The sequence below is a fragment of the Salmo trutta genome, chromosome 3, assembly GCF_901001165.1.
Source record: "Salmo trutta chromosome 3, fSalTru1.1, whole genome shotgun sequence".
Taxonomy (NCBI): domain Eukaryota; kingdom Metazoa; phylum Chordata; class Actinopteri; order Salmoniformes; family Salmonidae; genus Salmo; species Salmo trutta.
Window position 1 is genome coordinate 21,733,453 of NC_042959.1, and position 19,021 is coordinate 21,752,473.

Here is a 19,021-nt window from a genome sequence, read left to right on the forward strand (position 1 = left end):
ACCAAGTGAGACCTCAGAACCACTATTACCTCAGTGTAAATGTACAGAAGTAAACGTTGTAGAGTGTACAAAACATTAGGAACACCTTCCTAATATTGAGTTGCACCCCTTTTTGCCCTCAGAATATACTCATTTAGCCGGACTATGGACTCTACAGTGTGTCGAAAGCGTTCCACAGAGATGCTGGCCCATGCTATCTCCAATGCTTCCCACAGTTGTGTCAAGTTGGCTAGTAGTGGATTTCTACTACGAAAAGCTTGTTCCATCTCATCCCACAGATACTCAAATTGGATTGAGATCTGGTAAATGGGCAGGCCACTGCGGTAAGCTGAATTCACTGTCATGTTTGTGGAACCACTCCTGGACAATCCTAGCCTTGTAACATGGGGCATCATCCTGATGAAAAATCTATTCACAGATGGATACACTGCTGCCGTGAACGGATGCACCTGATTGGCAATGATGTTCAAATATGCTGTGGCATTTAAACGTTGCTCCACTTTTATCACAGGGCCCAATGTGTGCCATGAAAACACACCCCACACCACCAGCTGCACGATGGATGCATGTACTCATGTGTTTTTCTCCATACCCTAGTCACCCACCAGCGTGAACCAGCAGGAACCGGGATTCATCAGTCCAGGCAATGTTTTCATTCCTTAGCTCAATGCAGCAGCAGTTTCTTATTTTTAGCTGAAAGAAGTGGAACTCTGTAAGGTCGTCGGCTGCCATACCCCATTCGTGTCAAGGTACAACGAGTTGTGCATTATTTTATCGGTCTTTGGGCGCTAATGTTGAACTGGACTGTCAGTTGACTAACTGTAGCCCATCTGTTGCTCTGTACAATGCATCAGCCTCCTTTGCCCTCTTTCATCAATGACCAGTTTTCCACCAAAAACTCAGAAATCTCCATCCTAACTACAACATTTTCAGACAAGATAGAACGGCCAAAGGGGGCGGTGTTGCAATCTACTGCAGAGATAGCCTGCAGAGTTCTGTCCTACAATCCAGGTCTGTACCCAAACAATTTAAACTTCTACTTTTAAAAATACACCACTCTAAAAACAAGTCTCTCACCGTTGCCGCCTGCTACAGACCACCCTCTGCCCCCAGCTGTGCCCTGGACACCATATGTGAACTGATTGCTCCCCATCTATCTTCAGAGCTTGTGCTGCTAGGTGACCTAAACTGGGACATGCTTAACACCCCAGCCATCCTACAATCTAAGTTTGATGCCCTCAATCTCACACAAATTATCAATGAACCTACCAGGTACCACCCCAAAGCCGTAATCTCGGGTACCCTCATAGATATCATCCTAACCAACTTGCCCTCTAAATACACCTCTGCTGTTTTCAACCAAGATCTCAGCGATCACTGCCTGCATCCGTAATGGGTCAGCGGTCAAACAACCTCCACTCATCACTGTCAAACGCTCCCTGAAACACTTCAGCGAGCAGGCCTTTCTAATCGACCTGGCCCGGGTATCCTGGAAGGATATTGACCTCATCCCTTTAGTAGAGGATGCCTGGTTATTTTTTTTAAATGCCTTCCTCACCATCTTAAATAAGCATACACCATTCAAGAACTTTAGAACCAGGAACAGATATAGCCCTTGGTTCTCTCCAGACCTGACTGGCCTTAATCAACACAAAAACATCCTGTGGCTTTCTGCATTAGCATCGAACAGCCCCCGTGATATGCAACTTTTCAGGGAAGTTAGAAACCAATATACACAGGCAGTTAGAAAAGCCAAGGCTAGCTTTTTCAAGCAGAAATGTACTTCCTGCAACAAAAACTCAAAAAAGTTCTGGGAAACTAAAGTCCTTGGAGAATAAGAGCACTTCCTCCCATCTGCCCACTGCACTGAGGATAGGAAACTCTGTCACCACCGACAAATCCACTATAATTGAGAATTTCAATAAGCATTTTTCTACGGCTGGCCATGCTTTCCACCTGGCTACCCCTACCCCAGTCAACAGCACTGCACCCCCCACAGCAACTTACCCAAGCCTTCCCCATTTCTCCATCTCCCAAATCCAGTCAGCTGATGTTCTGAAAGAGCTGCAAAATCTGGACCCCTACAAATCAGCCGGGCTAGACAATCTGGACCCATTCTTTCTAAAATGATCTGCAGAAATTGTTGCAACCCCTATTACTAGCCTGTTCAACCTATCTTTCGTGTCGTCTGAGATTCCCAAAGATTGGAAAGCAGCTGCGGTCATCCCCTCTTCAAAGGGGGGGACACTCTTGACCCAAACTGCTACAGACCTATATCTATCTTACCCTGCCTTTCTAAAGTCTTCGAAAGCCAAGTCAACAAACAGATTACCGACCATTTCGAATCCCACCGCACCTTCTCCGCTATGCAATCTGGTTTCAGAGCTGGTCATGGGTGCACCTCAGCCACGCTCAAGGTCCTAAATGATTACTTAACCGCCACCGATAAGAAACAATACTGTGCAGCCATATTCATTGACCTGGCCAAGGCTTTCGACTCTGTCAATCACCACATCCTCATCGGCAGACTCAATAGCCTTGGTTTCTCAAATGATTGCCTCGCCTGCTTCACCAACTACTTCTCTGATAGAGTTCAGTGTGTCAAATCGGAGGGCCTCTGGCAGTCTCTATGGGGGTGCCACAGGGTTCATTTCTTGGGCCGACTCTTTTCTCTGTATACATCAATGATGTCGCTCTTGCTGCTGGTGAGTCTCTGATCCACCTCTACTCAGACGACACCATTCCGTATACTTCTGGCCCTTCTTTGGACACTGTGTTAACTAACCTCCAGACGAGCTTCAATGCCATACAACTCTCCTTCCGTGGCCTCCAACAGCTCTTAAATACAAGTAAAACTAAATGCATGCTCTTCAACCGATCGCTGCCTGCACCTGCCCGCCTGTCCAGCATCACTACTCTGGACGGTTCTGACTTAGAATATGTGGACAACTACAAATACCTAGGTGTCTGGTTAGACTGTAAACTCTCCTTCCAGACTCACATCAAACATCTCCAATCCAAAGTTAAATCTAGAATTGGCTTCCTATTTCGAAACAAAGCATCTTTCACTCATGCTGCCAAACATACCCTCGTAAAACTGACCATCCTACCGATCCTCGACTTCGGTGATGTCATTTACAAAATAGCCTCCAATACCCTACTCAACAAATTGGATGTATTCTATCACAGTGCCATCCGTTTTGTCACCAAAGCCTCATATACTACCCACCACTGCGACCTGTACGCTCTCATTGGCTGGCCCTCGCTTCATACTCGTCGCCAAACCCACTGGCTCCAGGTCATCTACAAGACCCTGCTAGGTAAAGTTCCTCCTTTTCTCAGCTCGCTGGTCACCATAGCAGCACCCACCTGTAGCACGCGCTCCAGCAGGTATATCTCTCTGGTCACCCCCAAAGCCAATTCCTCCGCCTCTCCTTCCAGTTCTCTGCTGCCAATGACTGGAACGAACTACAAAAATCTCTAAAACTGGAAACACTTATCTCCCTCACTAGCTTTAAGCACCAGCTGTCAGAGCAGCTCACATATTACTGCACCTGCACATAGCCCATCTATAATTTAGCCCAAACAACTACCTCTTCCCATAATGTATTTATTTGTTTTGCTCCTTTGCACCCCATTATTTATATTTCTACTTTGCACTTTCTTCCACTGCAAATTTACTATTCCGGTGTTTTACTTGCTATATTGTATTTACTTCGCCACCAGTCTCCTTTAAAAAAAATATATACATTTGCGCAGGTTGGGTTGGGTTGGGTGGGAAAGCCACGGATTCATTTTGGACCCGTAAAGGACCTATAGTACACACTGACTTTGGGAGACTGGAAGCTGATTTAGCCTTGCTCTGATCTGGCACTACCCCTGCACTGACCCACAATATTCCCTCTTACCTTTCTCATAGGCTGGCATGCTGTCCTTCAGCAGGTAGCTCAGCTGGTGGCCGTTGAGGTGCAGGAAGCGTAGCTGGTCCCTGAGCGAGGCCTCCTCCACCACAGGCTGGATGAGTCGGCCCACGCTGTTCTGGGAGATGGGCAGGCCCAGACCAAGAGCCAGGGTCGGGGTCAGGTCCACCTGCTCTACTGTTGACGGTTTCTCCATCCCTACTGTTTATAAGGAGTAGAGAGAGTATCTCAGGATATAGAAACAAGAGGGCGCAAGCAGGCACACATGCACAAGACAGACATAAATGTGCACGTACACACACACTTACATTCACACACTAATACAGTTGAGAATTTAAGTGAAAAGTCACAGGAGCAGAACATATGTGCCGCATCTCTAATCATCCCCTACTCCTCTACGTCATACTTTAATAACAATGATTCATTCACTTTGTGTAGCACACTTTAAAATAAAACCTATTCTAAAATAAATAAATTTTATATATATACATATAATATACATATATACACACACACACACACACACACACACACACACACATATATATATATATATATATACATATAATATACACACACATATATATATATATACATATATATATATATATATATATACATACATACATATATATATATATATATATATAAAATGCTGTGTCCTGTTTTTAGGTTTGATAAAAGCTCAAGCTTAAATCCTGCCAGTTGAGTTGACAGGACAATCCAGAACATGAGCTCTGTGTCTGGTCCTACAGTACAAGTTACTGTACCAGCCTGTCCATCATGTGTCTGGTCCTACAGTACAAGTTACTGTACCAGCCTGTCCATCATGTGTCTGGTCCTACAGTACAAGTTACTGTACCAGCCTGTCCATCATGTGTCTGGTCCTACAGTACAAGTTACTGTACCAGCCTGTCCATCATGTGTCTGGTCCTACAGTACAAGTTACTGTACCAGCCTGTCCATCATGTGTCTGGTCCTACAGTACAAGTTACTGTACCAGCCTGTCCATCATGTGTCTGGTCCTACAGTACAAGTTACTGTACCAGCCTGTCCATCATGTGTCTGGTCCTACAGTACAAGTTACTGTACCAGCCTGTCCATCATGTGTCTGGTCCTACAGTACAAGTTATTGTACCAGCCTGTTTCTGACACCGCTTCATTTCTCAGCCAGTCTCTCAGTAAAATGTGATCCACCTGAAATAAACCCATGTAGAGGAGTGATCTAGAAATAGACGTGGCAAATAAAGAAACAATTATCACATTCACACCAACAGCCTCGAACGCGTTCGTCACAGAGCAGCGAGACGTTAATGAGCTCCTCTTCACACAGTGCCAAGACGTCACCACTTCTCACATTGTGAGAGCTCAGCTGAGAGACAGCCGTGTGTGTATGTTTGTGTGTGCATTTTTTGCAGCCTTTATTTAACCAGGCATGTACGTGTGTGGCACAGGCGCTCTGGAGTAGGCCCTTACCTATAAAAAGTCATGTTAATCCTCACTTAACCACATTTTTCCTAGGTGAAAACAAATGTAAATGGACATATTAGTGGTGGGCCGTAACTACGATATGTTCACTATACTATTATGGATAAGTGTTGTGTTCCGCATTTGAACACCGGTGTGCATGTGCCTAATTCAGCAATGACACCAAGACAGACTGACAGACAGAGGAGGGATAACAGGAGAGCCAATGAGAGTACTTACCTTTCTTCTTGAAGGCGGGGCTGATGAGCACCAGGGGGGTGTTGACCTCGTGCTCAGACGAGCCCCCGTGGCTGCCCGTCTCGGACATCCCGTGGTCCCCACACAGCACCAGCAGGTAGGGCAGCGCCCCCTCTGCCTCCTAAGGGGACACAGGACATGGCAGATATAGATAGGTCACATAAGCGGACCAAATGTTAACATAATGGCCGTTTATCAGACACTTTTATTCACTGCAACTTACAGTTAAAGTAGCATCTCATTTTAACAGCTCATAATCTAGGGACTACGGAGTGGCTCAGCGGTCTAATGCACTGCATTGCAGTGCTTCCGGCATCACTACAGACCCGGGATCAATCCCAGGCTGTGTCATAACCGGCCGTGACCGGGAATCCCATAGGGCGGAGCACAATTTGCCCCCGCGTCGTCTGGGTTTGGGGAGGGTTTGGCTGGGGGGGTTTAACTTGGCTCATCGCGCTCCAGCACCTCCTTGTGGCTTGCCATTTCCTCAGAGGATGACGTCATGTTTTAGGCTGAGACGTCCAGAAGAGGGGATTTATCAGGAAGAAAGTGTGGTATTCAACAGGCAATAGAAATGCACAGGCAGGGCAGGAATAGGGGTTGTGGAAATATGTGTTTGAAATCGAGTCCTGCTGCTGGAAGAAGCAGCCTCGCCTCATGTCCTCCCTTCACTGGAGCGAAACAGTGGAGTTTCCAAGCAGCGCCTGAGGGGCTAGGCTCACTCTCTAGCTCTCTCCTCTGGGAATGAAAGGTGGTTAGCTCCGTTTCACTTCAAAGACCCTCTCAGCCACGCTAGCCTGCTTCCTTTAGCAGCCAGCGCAAGCTAACAAAAGCCTGAATATCTGCCAGTTTAGCTGGTTGCCCTAACAGAGCCAGCTAACTTATTCAACTCATTGGCATTTCATGTTACAGATGTAGGATCTCATTGGCATTTCATGAAGAGGAAATAACCTTTCCCAGCCATGAAAGCTGCCAGAGTGCATAGGGACATTGCTTACATCCGCTATGACAGGTTCTTTGTCCACCCTCCCTCCCAAAAGCATAGAAGAGATGAGAAAGCCAAGCCTATGTGTTCCTAGCTTCAACCCCACACACACACACACACACACACACACACACACACACACACACACACACACACACACACACACACACACACACACACACACACAAACTGATTCATGGACTGCTGAATGTTTTTTTTTCTCTCTTGCTTTGTTTATTCTTTTCCATATTATGGTCGATCTCTGATAAGCTACCCAGGAAAGAGCTAAAAATAGTCCATATTAATATATGTAGCCTAAGAAATAAAAGTTAATGATATCCATAACATTAGCCATTTCTGAGACTCACTTAGATAATTAATTTGATGATACAGCAGTAGCAATACAAGGATAACACCTACAGAAGAGACAGGAATGCTTATGAGGTGTTGAGATATAAACTCAGCAAAAAAAGAAACGTCCTCTCACTGTCAACTGCATTTATTTTTAGCAAACTTAACATGTGTAAATATACACAAACATACACATACACACATTCATATCTATACACATACATAAACTCAGCAAAAAAGAAACGTCCCTTTTTCAGGACGCTGTCTTTCAAAGATAATTCGTAAAAATCCAAATAACTTCACAGGTCTTCATTGTAAAGGGTTTAAACACTGTTTCCAATGCTTGTTCAGGAAGCTGTTTAAAGGCACAGTCAACTTAGTGTATGTAAACTTCTGACCAACTGGAATTGTGATAGTGAATTATATGTGAAATAATCTGTAAACAATTGTTGGAAAAATGACTTGTGTCATGCAAAGTAGATGTCCTAACCGACTTGCCAAAACTATAGTTTGTTAACAAGACATTTGTGGAGTGGTTGAAAAACAAGTTTTAGTAACTCCAACCTAAGTGTATGTAGACTTCCGACTTCAACTGTACATACATAAAATCTATTTAGTCTCAAATAAATAATGAAACATGTTCAATTTGGTTTAAATAATGCAAAAACACAGCATTGGAGAAGAAAGTAAAGGTGCAATATGTGCCATGTAAAAAAGCTAACGTTTAAGTTCCTTGCTCAGAACATGAGAACATATGAAAGCTGGTGGTTCCTTTTAACATGAGTCTTCAATATTCCCAGTTAAGAAGTTTTAGGTTGTAGTTATTATAGGACTATTTCTCTCTATACCATTTGTATTTCATAGACCTTTGACTATTGTATGTTCTTATAGGCACAATAGTACTGCAAGCCTAATCTCGGGAGTTGATAGGCTTGAAGTCAAACAATGCTGTGCTTCAAGCATTGCGAAAAGCTGCTGGCAAACAGAGGAAAGTGAGGTTTGAATGAATGCTTACGAGCCTGCTGGTGCCTACCACCACTCAGTCAGACTGCTCTATCAAATATCAAATCATAGACTTAATTATAATATAATAAACACAGAAATACGAGCCTTTGGTCATTAATATTGTCAAATCCAGAAACTATCATTTCGAAAACAAAACGTATATTATTTCAGAGAAATACGGAACCGTTCCGTATTTTATCGAATGGGTGGCAACCCTAAGTCTAAATATTGCTGTTACATTGCACAACCTTCAATGTTATGTAAAATTCTCGCAAATTAATTCCGTTCTTTGTTAGGAAGAAATTTGCAACGAGCCAGGCGACCCAAACTGCTGCATATACCCTGACTCTGCTTACACTGAACGCAAGAGAAGTGCCACAATGACAGGCATTGCATTGATTATATGCAACGCAGGACAAGCTAGTTAAACTAGTAATATCATCAACCACGTGTAGTTAACTAGTGAATATGTTAAGATTGATTGTTTTTTATAAGATAAGTTTAATGCTAGCTAGCATCTTACCGTGGCTCCTTGATGCCTGCACTGGGGTAACAGGTGGTCAAGCCTGCCACGCAGTCTCCTCGTGGATTGCAATATAAGCATCCATAATTGGCGTCCAAAAATGCCGATTACCGATTGTTATGAAAACTTGAAATCGGCCCTAATTAATCTGCCATTCCGATTAATCGGTCAACCTCTAACACACACACACACACACACACACACAACCACACACGTTCAAAAGTTTGGGGTCACTTAGAAATGTCCTTGTTTTTGAAAGAAAAGCAAATTTGTTGTCCATTAAAATAACATCAAATTGATCAGAAATACAGTGTAGACATTGTTAATGTTGTAAATGACTACTGTAGCTGGAAACGGCTGATTTTATGTAATATCTACATAGGCGTACAGAGGCCCATTATCAGCAACCATCACTCCTGTGTTCCAATGGCAAGTTGTGTTAGCTAATCCAAATTTATCATTTAAAAAGGCTAATTGATCATTAGAAAACTCTTTTACAATTATGTTAGCACAGCTGAAAACTGTTGTTCTGATTAATGAAGCAATAAAACTGGCCTTATATATATATATATATATATATATATATATACGGTCTTTGTATATATAGTTTTCAGCTGTATATATACTGCTCAAAAAAATAAAGGGAACACTTAAACAACACATCCTAGATCTGATTGAAAGAAATAATCTTATTAAATACTTTTTCCTTTACATAGTTGAATGTGCTGACAACAAAATCACACAAAAATAATCAATGGAAATCAAATTTATCAACCCATGGAGGTCTGGATTTGGAGTCACACTCAAAATTAAAGTGGAAAACCACACTACAGGCTGATCCAACTTTGATGTAATGTCCTTAAAACAAGTCAAAATGAGGCTCAGTAGTGTGTGTGGCCTCCACGTGCCTGCATGACCTCCCTACAATGCCTGGGAATGCTCCTGATGAGGTGGCGGATGGTCTCCTGAGGGATATCCTCCCAGACCTGGACTAAAGCATCCGCCAACTCCTGGACAGTCTGTGGTGCAACGTGGCGTTGGTGGATGGAGCGAGACATGATGTCCCAGATGTGCTCAATTGGATTCAGGTCTGGGGAACGGGCGGGCCAGTCCATAGCATCAATGCCTTCCTCTTGCAGGAACTGTTGACACACTCCAGCCACATGAGGTCTAGCATTGTCTTGCATTAGGAGGAACCCAGGGCCAACCGCACCAGCATATGGTCTCACAAGGGGTCTGAGGATCTCATCTCGGTACCTAATGGCAGTCAGGCTACCTCTGGCGAGCACATGGAGAGCTGTGTGGCCCCCCAGAGAAATGCCACCCCACACCATGACTGACCCACCGCCAAACCGGTCATGCTGGAGGATGTTGCAGGCAGCAGAACGTTCTCCACGGCGTCTCCAGACTGTCACGTGCTCAGTGTGAACCTGCTTTCATCTGTGAAGAGCACAGGGCGCCAGTGGAGAATTTGCCAATCTTGGTGTTCTCTGGCAAATGCCAAACGCCCTGCACGGTGTTGGGCTGTAAGCACAACCCCCACCTGTGGATGTCGGGCCCTCATACCACCCTCATGGAGTCTGTTTCTGACCGTTTGAGCAGACACATGCACATTTGTGGCCTGCTGGAGGTCATTTTGCAGGGCTCTGGCAGTGCTCCTCCTGCTCCTCCTTGCACAAAGGCGGAGGTAGCGGTCCTGCTGCTGGGTTGTTGCCCTCCTACGGCCTCCTCCACGTCTCCTGATGTACTGGCCTGTCTCCTGGTAGCGCCTCCATGCTCTGGACACTACGCTGACAGACACAGCAAACCTTCTTGCCACAGCTCGCATTGATGTGCCATCCTGGATGAACTGCACTACCTGAGCCACTTGTGTGGGTTGTAGACTCCGTCTCATGCTACCACTAGAGTGAAAGCACCGCCAGCATTCAAAAGTGACCAAAACATAAGCCAGGAAGCATAGGAACTGAGAAGTGGTCTGTGGTCCCCACCTGCAGAACCACTCCTTTATTGGGGGTGTCTTGCTAATTGCCTATAATTTCCACCTGTTGTCTATTCCATTTGCACAACAACATGTGAAATTTATTGTCAATCAGTGTTGCTTCCTAAGTGGACAGTTTGATTTCACAGAAGTGTGATTGACTTGGAGTTACATTGTGTTGTTTAAGTGTTCCCTTTATTTTTTTGAGCAGTATATATATATATATATATATATATATATATATATATATATATATATATATATATATATATATTCAGAGCTACATCCTTGTAATGCTTACAGAACATCTCATGTCAAGTGTTACTGAAGTGTTGTGGTTGCAGGTTCACTTGCCTCATCTAAAGTCTATTATTATAGGCTGTTGCTATAGACTACCAAGTACTAACAGTCAGTATCTAAATAATGTGTGTGAAATGCTTGATAGTGTATGTGATGTAAACAGAGAGGTCTACGTTCTTGGGGATCTGACTGGTTTTCATCTAGCTGTCAGCTCAAGAGGAATCTGCTCACTGTAACCAGTGCCTGTAATCTGGTTCAGGTCATTAATCAACCTACCAGGGTGTTTACAATTACTACAGGAACTGGATCATCCATATGAATTGATCACATTTGTACTAACACTATAGGACTTTGTTCTAAAGCTGTATTTGGACCCATTGGGTGCAGTGATCGCAATATAGTGGATATATCCAGGAAAGCCAAAGCTCTAAAAGCTGGGCCTAAAATAGTGTATAAGAGATCATACAAAATATTCTACTGTGACTTATGTGGATGACGTTAAACATAATTTGTTGGTCCTGGTGTGATTAATAAGGAGCATCCAGACGCTGTAGTTAATACATTTTTGAAATTGCTTCTTCCAATTATTGATAAACATGCACCTCTTAAGAAACTGACTGTTAGAACTGTTAAGGCTCCATGGATTGATAAGGAATTGAAAAGCTGTATGGTTGGGGCAAAAGGAGTAGCAAATAAGTCTGGCTCTACATCTGACTGGCTGATTTAGTGCAAATTGAGAAATTATGTGACTAATTTCAACAAAAGATTAAACTATATTATGAAGCCAAGATCAATGATATAAAGAACGATGGGAAAAACTGAAATACTTTCAATGAAATTATGGGCAGAAAGACAAATTCAAATCCATCTTTCATCGAATCAGATGCCTTATTCATCACAAAACCATTTGATGTTGCGGATTATTTTAATGATTACTTCATTGGCAAAGTGGGCAAACTTATGACAACAATGAATAGCGAGTCATCGTATTAATGCATAAAAAAATATATATAATAAAAGAAAAGCATTGTAAGTTTGAATTTTGCAAAGTTAGTTTAGGAGAGATGGGGAAATTATTGTTTTCGACCAATAATGACAAATCACCTGGCATTGACAAATTAGGTAGAAAGCTACTGAGGATTGTAGCTGACTCTATAGCCACTACTATCTGTCATATCTTTAATCTGAGCCTAGAGGACCGTGTTTGTCCTCATGCCTGGAGGGAAGGCAAAGTAATTCTGCAAGAACGGTAAAGTGGCCTTCACTGGTTCTAACAGCGGACCTATCAACTTGCTGCCAGCTCTGAGCAAACTATTGGAAAAAGTGTGTTGGACCAAATTAGGGCCGTTGGCGGTCATGACATTTTGTCAGGCGGTTATTGTCATGCAAAAGACTGCCGGTCTCAAATAAAATCTCATTGGTCACATACACATTGTTAGCAGATGTTAGTGCGAGGGTAGCGAAATGCTCGTGCTTCTAGTTCCGACAGTGCAGTAATATCTAACAAGTAATCTAACAATTCCACAACAACTACCAAATACACACAAATCTAAAGGGATGGAATAAGAATATGTAGATATAAATATATGGATGAGCGATGATGGAGCGGCATGGGCAAGACGCAATAGACGGTATAAAATACAGTATATACATATGAGATGAGTAATTTAATAATGTTTACATACCTTACAAGTGGCAATATTTAAAAAGTGGCATTATTTAAAAAGTGACTAGTGATCCATGTATTAAATTAGCAAATGATTTGAGTCAATATGTAGGCAGCAGCCTCTCTGTGTTAGAGATGGCTGTTTAACAGTGTGATGGCTTTGAGATAGAAGCTATACTTGTACTGACCTCGCCTTCTGGATGTTAGCGGCGTGAACAGGCAGTGCCTCGGGTGGTTGTTGTTCTCGATTATCTTTTTGGCCTTCCTGTGCTGTAGGTGTCCGGGTGCTGTAGGTGTCCTGGAGGGCAGGTAGTTTGCACCAGGTGATGCGTTGTGCAGAACGCACCACCATCTGGAGAACCTTGCGGTTGAGGGCGGTGAAGTTGCCATACCAGGCTGTGATACAGCCTGACAGGATGCTCTCAATTGTGCATCTGTAAAAGTTTGTGAGGATTTTAGGTAACAAGACAAATTTCTTTAGCCTGGACCATTTCAGTTTGTCAGTGATGAGTACGCCAAGTAACTTAAAACTTTCCACCTTCTCCACTGCTGTCCCGTCGATGTGGATAAGGGGGTGCTTTCCTGAAGTCCACGATCATCTCCTTTTTTTTGTTGACGTTGAGTGAGAGGTTGTTTTCCTGACACCACACTCCGAATGCCCTCACCTCCTCCCTGAAGGCTGTCTCGTCGTTGCTGGTAATCAAGCCCACTACTGTTGGGTCGTATGCAAACTTGATGATTGAGTTGGAGCCGTGCATGGCCACGCAGTCATGGGTGAACAGGGAGTACAAGAGGGGGTTGAGCACGCACCCTTGTGGGGCCCCAATGTTGAGGATCAGCGAAGTGGAGATATTGTTTCCTACCTTCACCACCTGGCGGCAGCCCGTCAGAAAGTCCAGGACCCAAGTGCAAAGGGCGGAGTTGAGACCCAAGGCTTCAAGCTTAATGATGAGCTTGGAGGGTATTAACGTGTTGAATGCTGAGCTGTAGTCAATGAACAGCATTCTTACATAGGTATTCCTCTTGTACAGATGGGATAGGGCAGTATGCAGTGTGATGGCGATTGCATCGTCTGTGGACCTGTTGGCAGTGGTATGCAAACTGAAGGTGATATGCTCCTTGACTAGTCTCTCAAAGCACTTTATGATGACAGAAGTGCGTGCTACGGGGCGATAGTCATTTAGTTCAGTTATGTTTACCTTCTTGGGTACAAGAACAATGGTGGCCATCTTGAAGCATGTGGGGACAGCAAAGCGGGCAAAGAAGGTGTTTAGTTTGTCTGGAAGCAAGACGTCGGTGTCCGTGACATAGCTGGTTTTCTTTTTGTGGTCTGTAATTGCCTGTAGAATCTGCCACATACGTCTCATGTCTGAGCCGTTGAATTGGCTTTGTGCCTATACCGACATTTCGCTTGTTTGATTGCCTTGGAGGGAATAACTACACTGTTTATATTCTGCCATATTCCCAGTCATCTTACCATGGTTAAATGCGGTGGTTCGCGCTTTCAGTTTTGTGCGAATGCCGCCATCTATCCACAGTTTCTGGTTAGGGTAGGTTTTAATAGTCACAGTGGGTACAACATCTCCAATGCACTTCCTTATAAACTCACTCACCAAATAAATCGATGTTATTCTCTGAGGCTGCCCACAACATTTCCCAGTGCGCGTGATCAAAACAATCTTGAAGCGTGGATTCTGATTGGTCAGACCAGCGTTGAATGGTTCTTGTCACGGGTACTTCCTGTTTGAGTTTCTGCCTATAGGACGGTAGGAGCAAGATGGAGTTGTGGTCGGATTTTCCCGAAGGGAGGGCCTTAAATGCATCGCGGAAGTTAGAGTAGCAGTGGTCCAGTGTATTGCCCGTACGGGTGCTACAATCAATATGCTGATAGAATTTCGGTTGCTTCGTTCTCAGATTAGCTTTGTTAAAATCCCCAGCTACAATACATGCAGCCTCAGGATATATGGTTTCCAGTTTGCATAAAGTCCAGTGAAGTTCCTTGAGGGCCTTCGTGGTATCTGCTTGGGCGGGGGATATACACGGCTGTGACTATTATCGAAGAGAATTCTCTTGAGAGATAATGCGGTCGGCATTTGAGTGTAAGGAATGCTAGGTCAGGTGAACAAAAGGACTTGAGTTCCTGTATATTGTTACTGTTACACTATGAGTCGTTAATCATGAAGCATACACCCCCGCCCTTCTTCCCTGAGAGATGTTTATTTCTGTTGGCGCAACGCATCTAGAAACCCGGTGGCTGTACCGACAGCATATCCCAAGAGAGCCATGTTTCCGTGAAACAAAGAACGTTAGAATCTCTGATGTCTCTCTTGAAGACAACCCTTGCCCTAATTTCATCTACCTTGTTGTCTAGAGACTGGACATTGGCGAGTATTATACTAGGAAGCGGTGGGTGGTGTGCACGCCTTCGATAGTCTGACCAGGAGGCGACGTTGTTTTGGGTTGGCCTCTGGGATTAGATCCAATGTCCTGGGTGGTGGTCTGGACAAAGGATTCGTTTCGGGAAATTCGTATTCCTGGTCGTAATGTTGGTAAGTTGACGTTGTGCTTATATTCAATAATTCTTCCCGGCTGTATGTAATAGCACTTAAGATTTTCTGGGCTAACAATGTATGAAATAATACATAAAAAAATAATACTGCATAGTTTCCTAAGGACTCGAAGCGAGGCGCCCATCTCTGTCGGCGCCATCTTGCTTATTTCTCAAGGTAATTGACCGTTGATTAACAAACACGTTTAGCATCTCCAGGCCTCCACACATACAAGTCACTGATGTGCACCTTTGAAACATCTACATTTTAAAAAGTCAATTTAATATACACCATCACAATAAATGCATTATTTATTTTAGTTATGTCTTAAGAAACATGATATGAAGAAAATGTAATTCAGAAGAACAGAATATGAGTTGGCCTACTGTATGTTACCTGGCTGTGTGACATGCCATAGGCTGTAGGCTAGTTCATTTAGCAGACAAGATACTGTATGCTTAATGATATGCCATTACTTTATATTATATGATTGTATAGTAAGAAGAATATAATTGAACTTAGCTGGAAAAAAATAAAGGATATTTTTCCCATTGCGGAGCGGGTGCACATATGAAGTGGCTATGCTGAGCGTAAGAGTGATCATTTGAAACAGGTCCTATATGCTAGATTTAGAGTTATTTGGCAACTTTAGTTGTGAATGATACAAACCTTAGAATGTCTTAGGGGCTGCGACTATAGGCTACTGATGATTTGAGAAAGGCGCAATAAAAGCTGTGCTCCGTTCCTTGCCTCTGGCTGCACACCTGTTCTCTCATCAAGTGATCTTATTTTCACCCATCAGACTATTCTCAATTTAATCTAGTCTTTACTAATATGTACAATTATTTTGGATTTAGATTGTCCTATTATGAAACGGGCAGGAACACGGGCAGGAGGAAGAAATGCATGTCAGCAGTATGCACTCGAATAGCTGACTCATGACTTCCGGTGTGGTGGTAATAGGGTCACCTCAGACCAAATACAATGACCAAATACAATACTATTTATCTGTAAACAAATTAACTTACTTTCAGCATGCTTATAGACAAGGGCACTCAACATTTAGTGCACTGACACAAATGACTGATGATTGGTTGAAAGACATTGATTATAAGATTGTGTGAGCTGTACTCTTAGATTTCAGTGCAGCCTTTGATATTATTGATCATAACCTGTTGTTGAGAAAACTTGTGTTATGGCTTTTTAACCTCTGCCATATCGTGGATTCAGAGCTCTCTATCTAATATAACTCAGTGTTTTCTTTAATGGAAGCTTCTCTAATGTCAAACATGTAAAGTGTGGTGTACCGCAGGGCAGCACTCTTGGCCCTCTACTCTTTTCTATTTTTACCAATTGTAACGGCTGTTGTCGGATTTAGACCAAAATGCAGCGGGGAAATGTGCACTCATCTTCTTTATTATATTCGGACAAGAAGGAGAACCAAAATAAACACGTACACAAAGAAAACACAACGACTATTCACAGGCTGGTAAGGCACAAGGCTATACACAGAATATTCTCCCACAAAGCACTCAACAAACACCTTCCTATATATAGGACTCTCAATCAGAGGCAACTAGAAAACACCTGCCTCCAATTGAGAGTCCAACCCCAATAAACAAAACATAGAAATACAAAAAGACTAGACAGAACATAGAAATACACTAACATAGAACAGTGCCCAAAAACCCCCGGAATACATAAATCAAATACCCTACTAAACAAACCACCACCCCAAACCACATAAAACAAATACCCTCTGCCACGTCCTGACCAAACTACAATAACAAATAACCCCTATTACTGGTCAGGACGTGACACCAATGACCTGCCACTGGCATTAAACAAAGCCTGTGTCCATGTATGCGTCAGCAACCACAGCTAGTGAAGTCACTGCAAACCTAAAGAGTTGCAGTCAATGTTCAAATGAGTGGCCAGTAATAAACTGGTCCTGAACATCTCTTAAAACTAAGAGCATTGTATTTGGTACAAATCATTCCCTAAGTTGTAGACTTCAGCTGAATCTGGTAATGAACGGTGTGGTTGTTGAGCTATTAAAGGAGACTCAATTACTTGGTGTTACCTTAGATCACAGGTGTCAAACTCATTCCACGGAGGGCTGAGTGTCTGGTTTTTGCTCTTCCCTTGTACTTGATTGATGACTTAAGTAAGGAACTCCCCACACCTGGTTGTCTAGGGCTTAATTTACAGGAAAAAACTAAAACCTGTAGACTAGGCCATTCATGGAATGAGTTTGACACCCCTACCTTAGATTGTAAACAGTCATGGTCAAAATATATAGGTTCAACGGTTGTAAAGAAGGGGAGTGGTCTGTCTGTGATAGATGATCTGCTTTTCTGATACCATACTCCACAAAGCAAATCCTGCAGGCTCTAGTTTTATCTTGATTATTGTCCAGTCATTTGGTCAAGTGCTGCAAAGAAAGACCTAGTTATGCTGCAGTTGGCCCAGAACAGAGCAGCAAATCTTGTTCTTCATTGTAATCAGAGGGCTAATATCAAAACTATGCATGTCAGTCGCTCTTGCCTAAGAGTTAAAGAAAGACAAACTGCATCGCTTCTTGTTTTTATAAGTAACATGAATGTGTTGGAAATTCCAAATTGTTTGCATAGTAAACTTACACACAGCACTGACAGACACACACGTACACCACCAGAAATGCCACCAGGGGTCTTTTCAAAGTCTCCAGGTTCAGAACAAATTCAAGGAATTTGCTACCGCAAGGCAAGCCAGCGGTACTAATGCACCAAGTCTGGAAACAAAAGGATCCTGAACAACTTCTATCCCCAAGCCATAAGACTTCTAAAGAAGACTGCTAAATAGCTAATCTAATGGCTACACTGCCTACCTGCATTGATCCTTTTTTGCAGACTATGCACACACACATACTTACACTGACACTCCAACACACACACTTCATACGCATAACATGCACACTGACGACACACACACTGCAGCTACAATCGATTATATATCCTGTTGCCTAGTCACTTTACCCCTACATATATGTACAGTACATAGCTAACTCAATTGCCTCGTACACCTGCACATCAACTCAGTACTGGTACTCCCTGTATATAGCCATGTTATTTTCTACGTATATATATATATATATATATATATATATATATATATATACACATACATATACATATACACATATATATATATATATATACATATATATATACACATATACATATACATATATATATATAATATATATATATAATATATATATATTAGTTGAAGTCCGAAGTTTACATACACTTAGGTTGGGAGTCATTAAAACTCATTTTTCAACCACTCCAGAAAATGTCTTGTTAACAAACTATGGTTTTGGCAAGTCGGTTAGGACAGCGACTTTGTGCATGACAAAAAAATTTCCAACAATTGTTTAAAGACAGATTATTTCACTTATAATTCACTGTATCACAAGTCCAGTGGGTCAGAAGTTTACATACACTATGTTGACTGTGCCTTTAAACAGCTTGGAAAATTACAGAAAATTATGTAATGGCTTTAGAATCTTCTGATAGGCTAAATGACAATTTGAGTCAATTGGAGGTGTACCTGTGGATGTATTTCAAGGCCTACCTTCAAACTCAGTGCCTCTTTGCTTGACATCATGGGAAAATCAAAAGAAATCTGCAAAGACCTCAGAAATAAAATTGTAGACCTCCACAAGTCTGGTTCATCCTTGGGAGCAATTTCCAAACGCCTGAAGGTACCACGTTCATCTGTACAAACAATAGTACGCAAGTATAAACACCATGGGACCACGCAGCTGTCATACTGCTCAGGAAGGAGACGCGTTCTTTGGTGCGAAAAGTGCAAATCAATCCCAGAACAACAGCAAAGGACCTTGTGGAGATGCTGGAGGAAACAGGTACAAAAGCATCTATATCCACAGTAAAACTAGTCCTATATCGACATAACCTGAAAGGCCGCTCAGCAAGGAAGAAGCCACTGCTCCAAAACCGCCATAAAAAAGCCAG

General features: G+C 42.8%; 1 protein-coding gene across 2 annotated transcripts in view; it reads right to left on the reverse strand.

Moving 5' to 3' along the window:
• pigg (phosphatidylinositol glycan anchor biosynthesis class G (EMM blood group)) overlaps positions 1 to 19,021 on the reverse strand; it is a 115,251-nt gene that overhangs the window by 68,369 nt on the left and 27,861 nt on the right. For both annotated transcript variants that reach the window (XM_029726577.1, XM_029726588.1), the window contains 2 exons: positions 5,628 to 5,766; positions 3,909 to 4,121 (listed from right to left, as the gene is read on the reverse strand). In XM_029726577.1, coding sequence (XP_029582437.1) covers positions 3,909 to 4,121; positions 5,628 to 5,766 — 352 coding nt within the window. The remainder of the gene's footprint in view (positions 1 to 3,908; positions 4,122 to 5,627; positions 5,767 to 19,021) is intronic.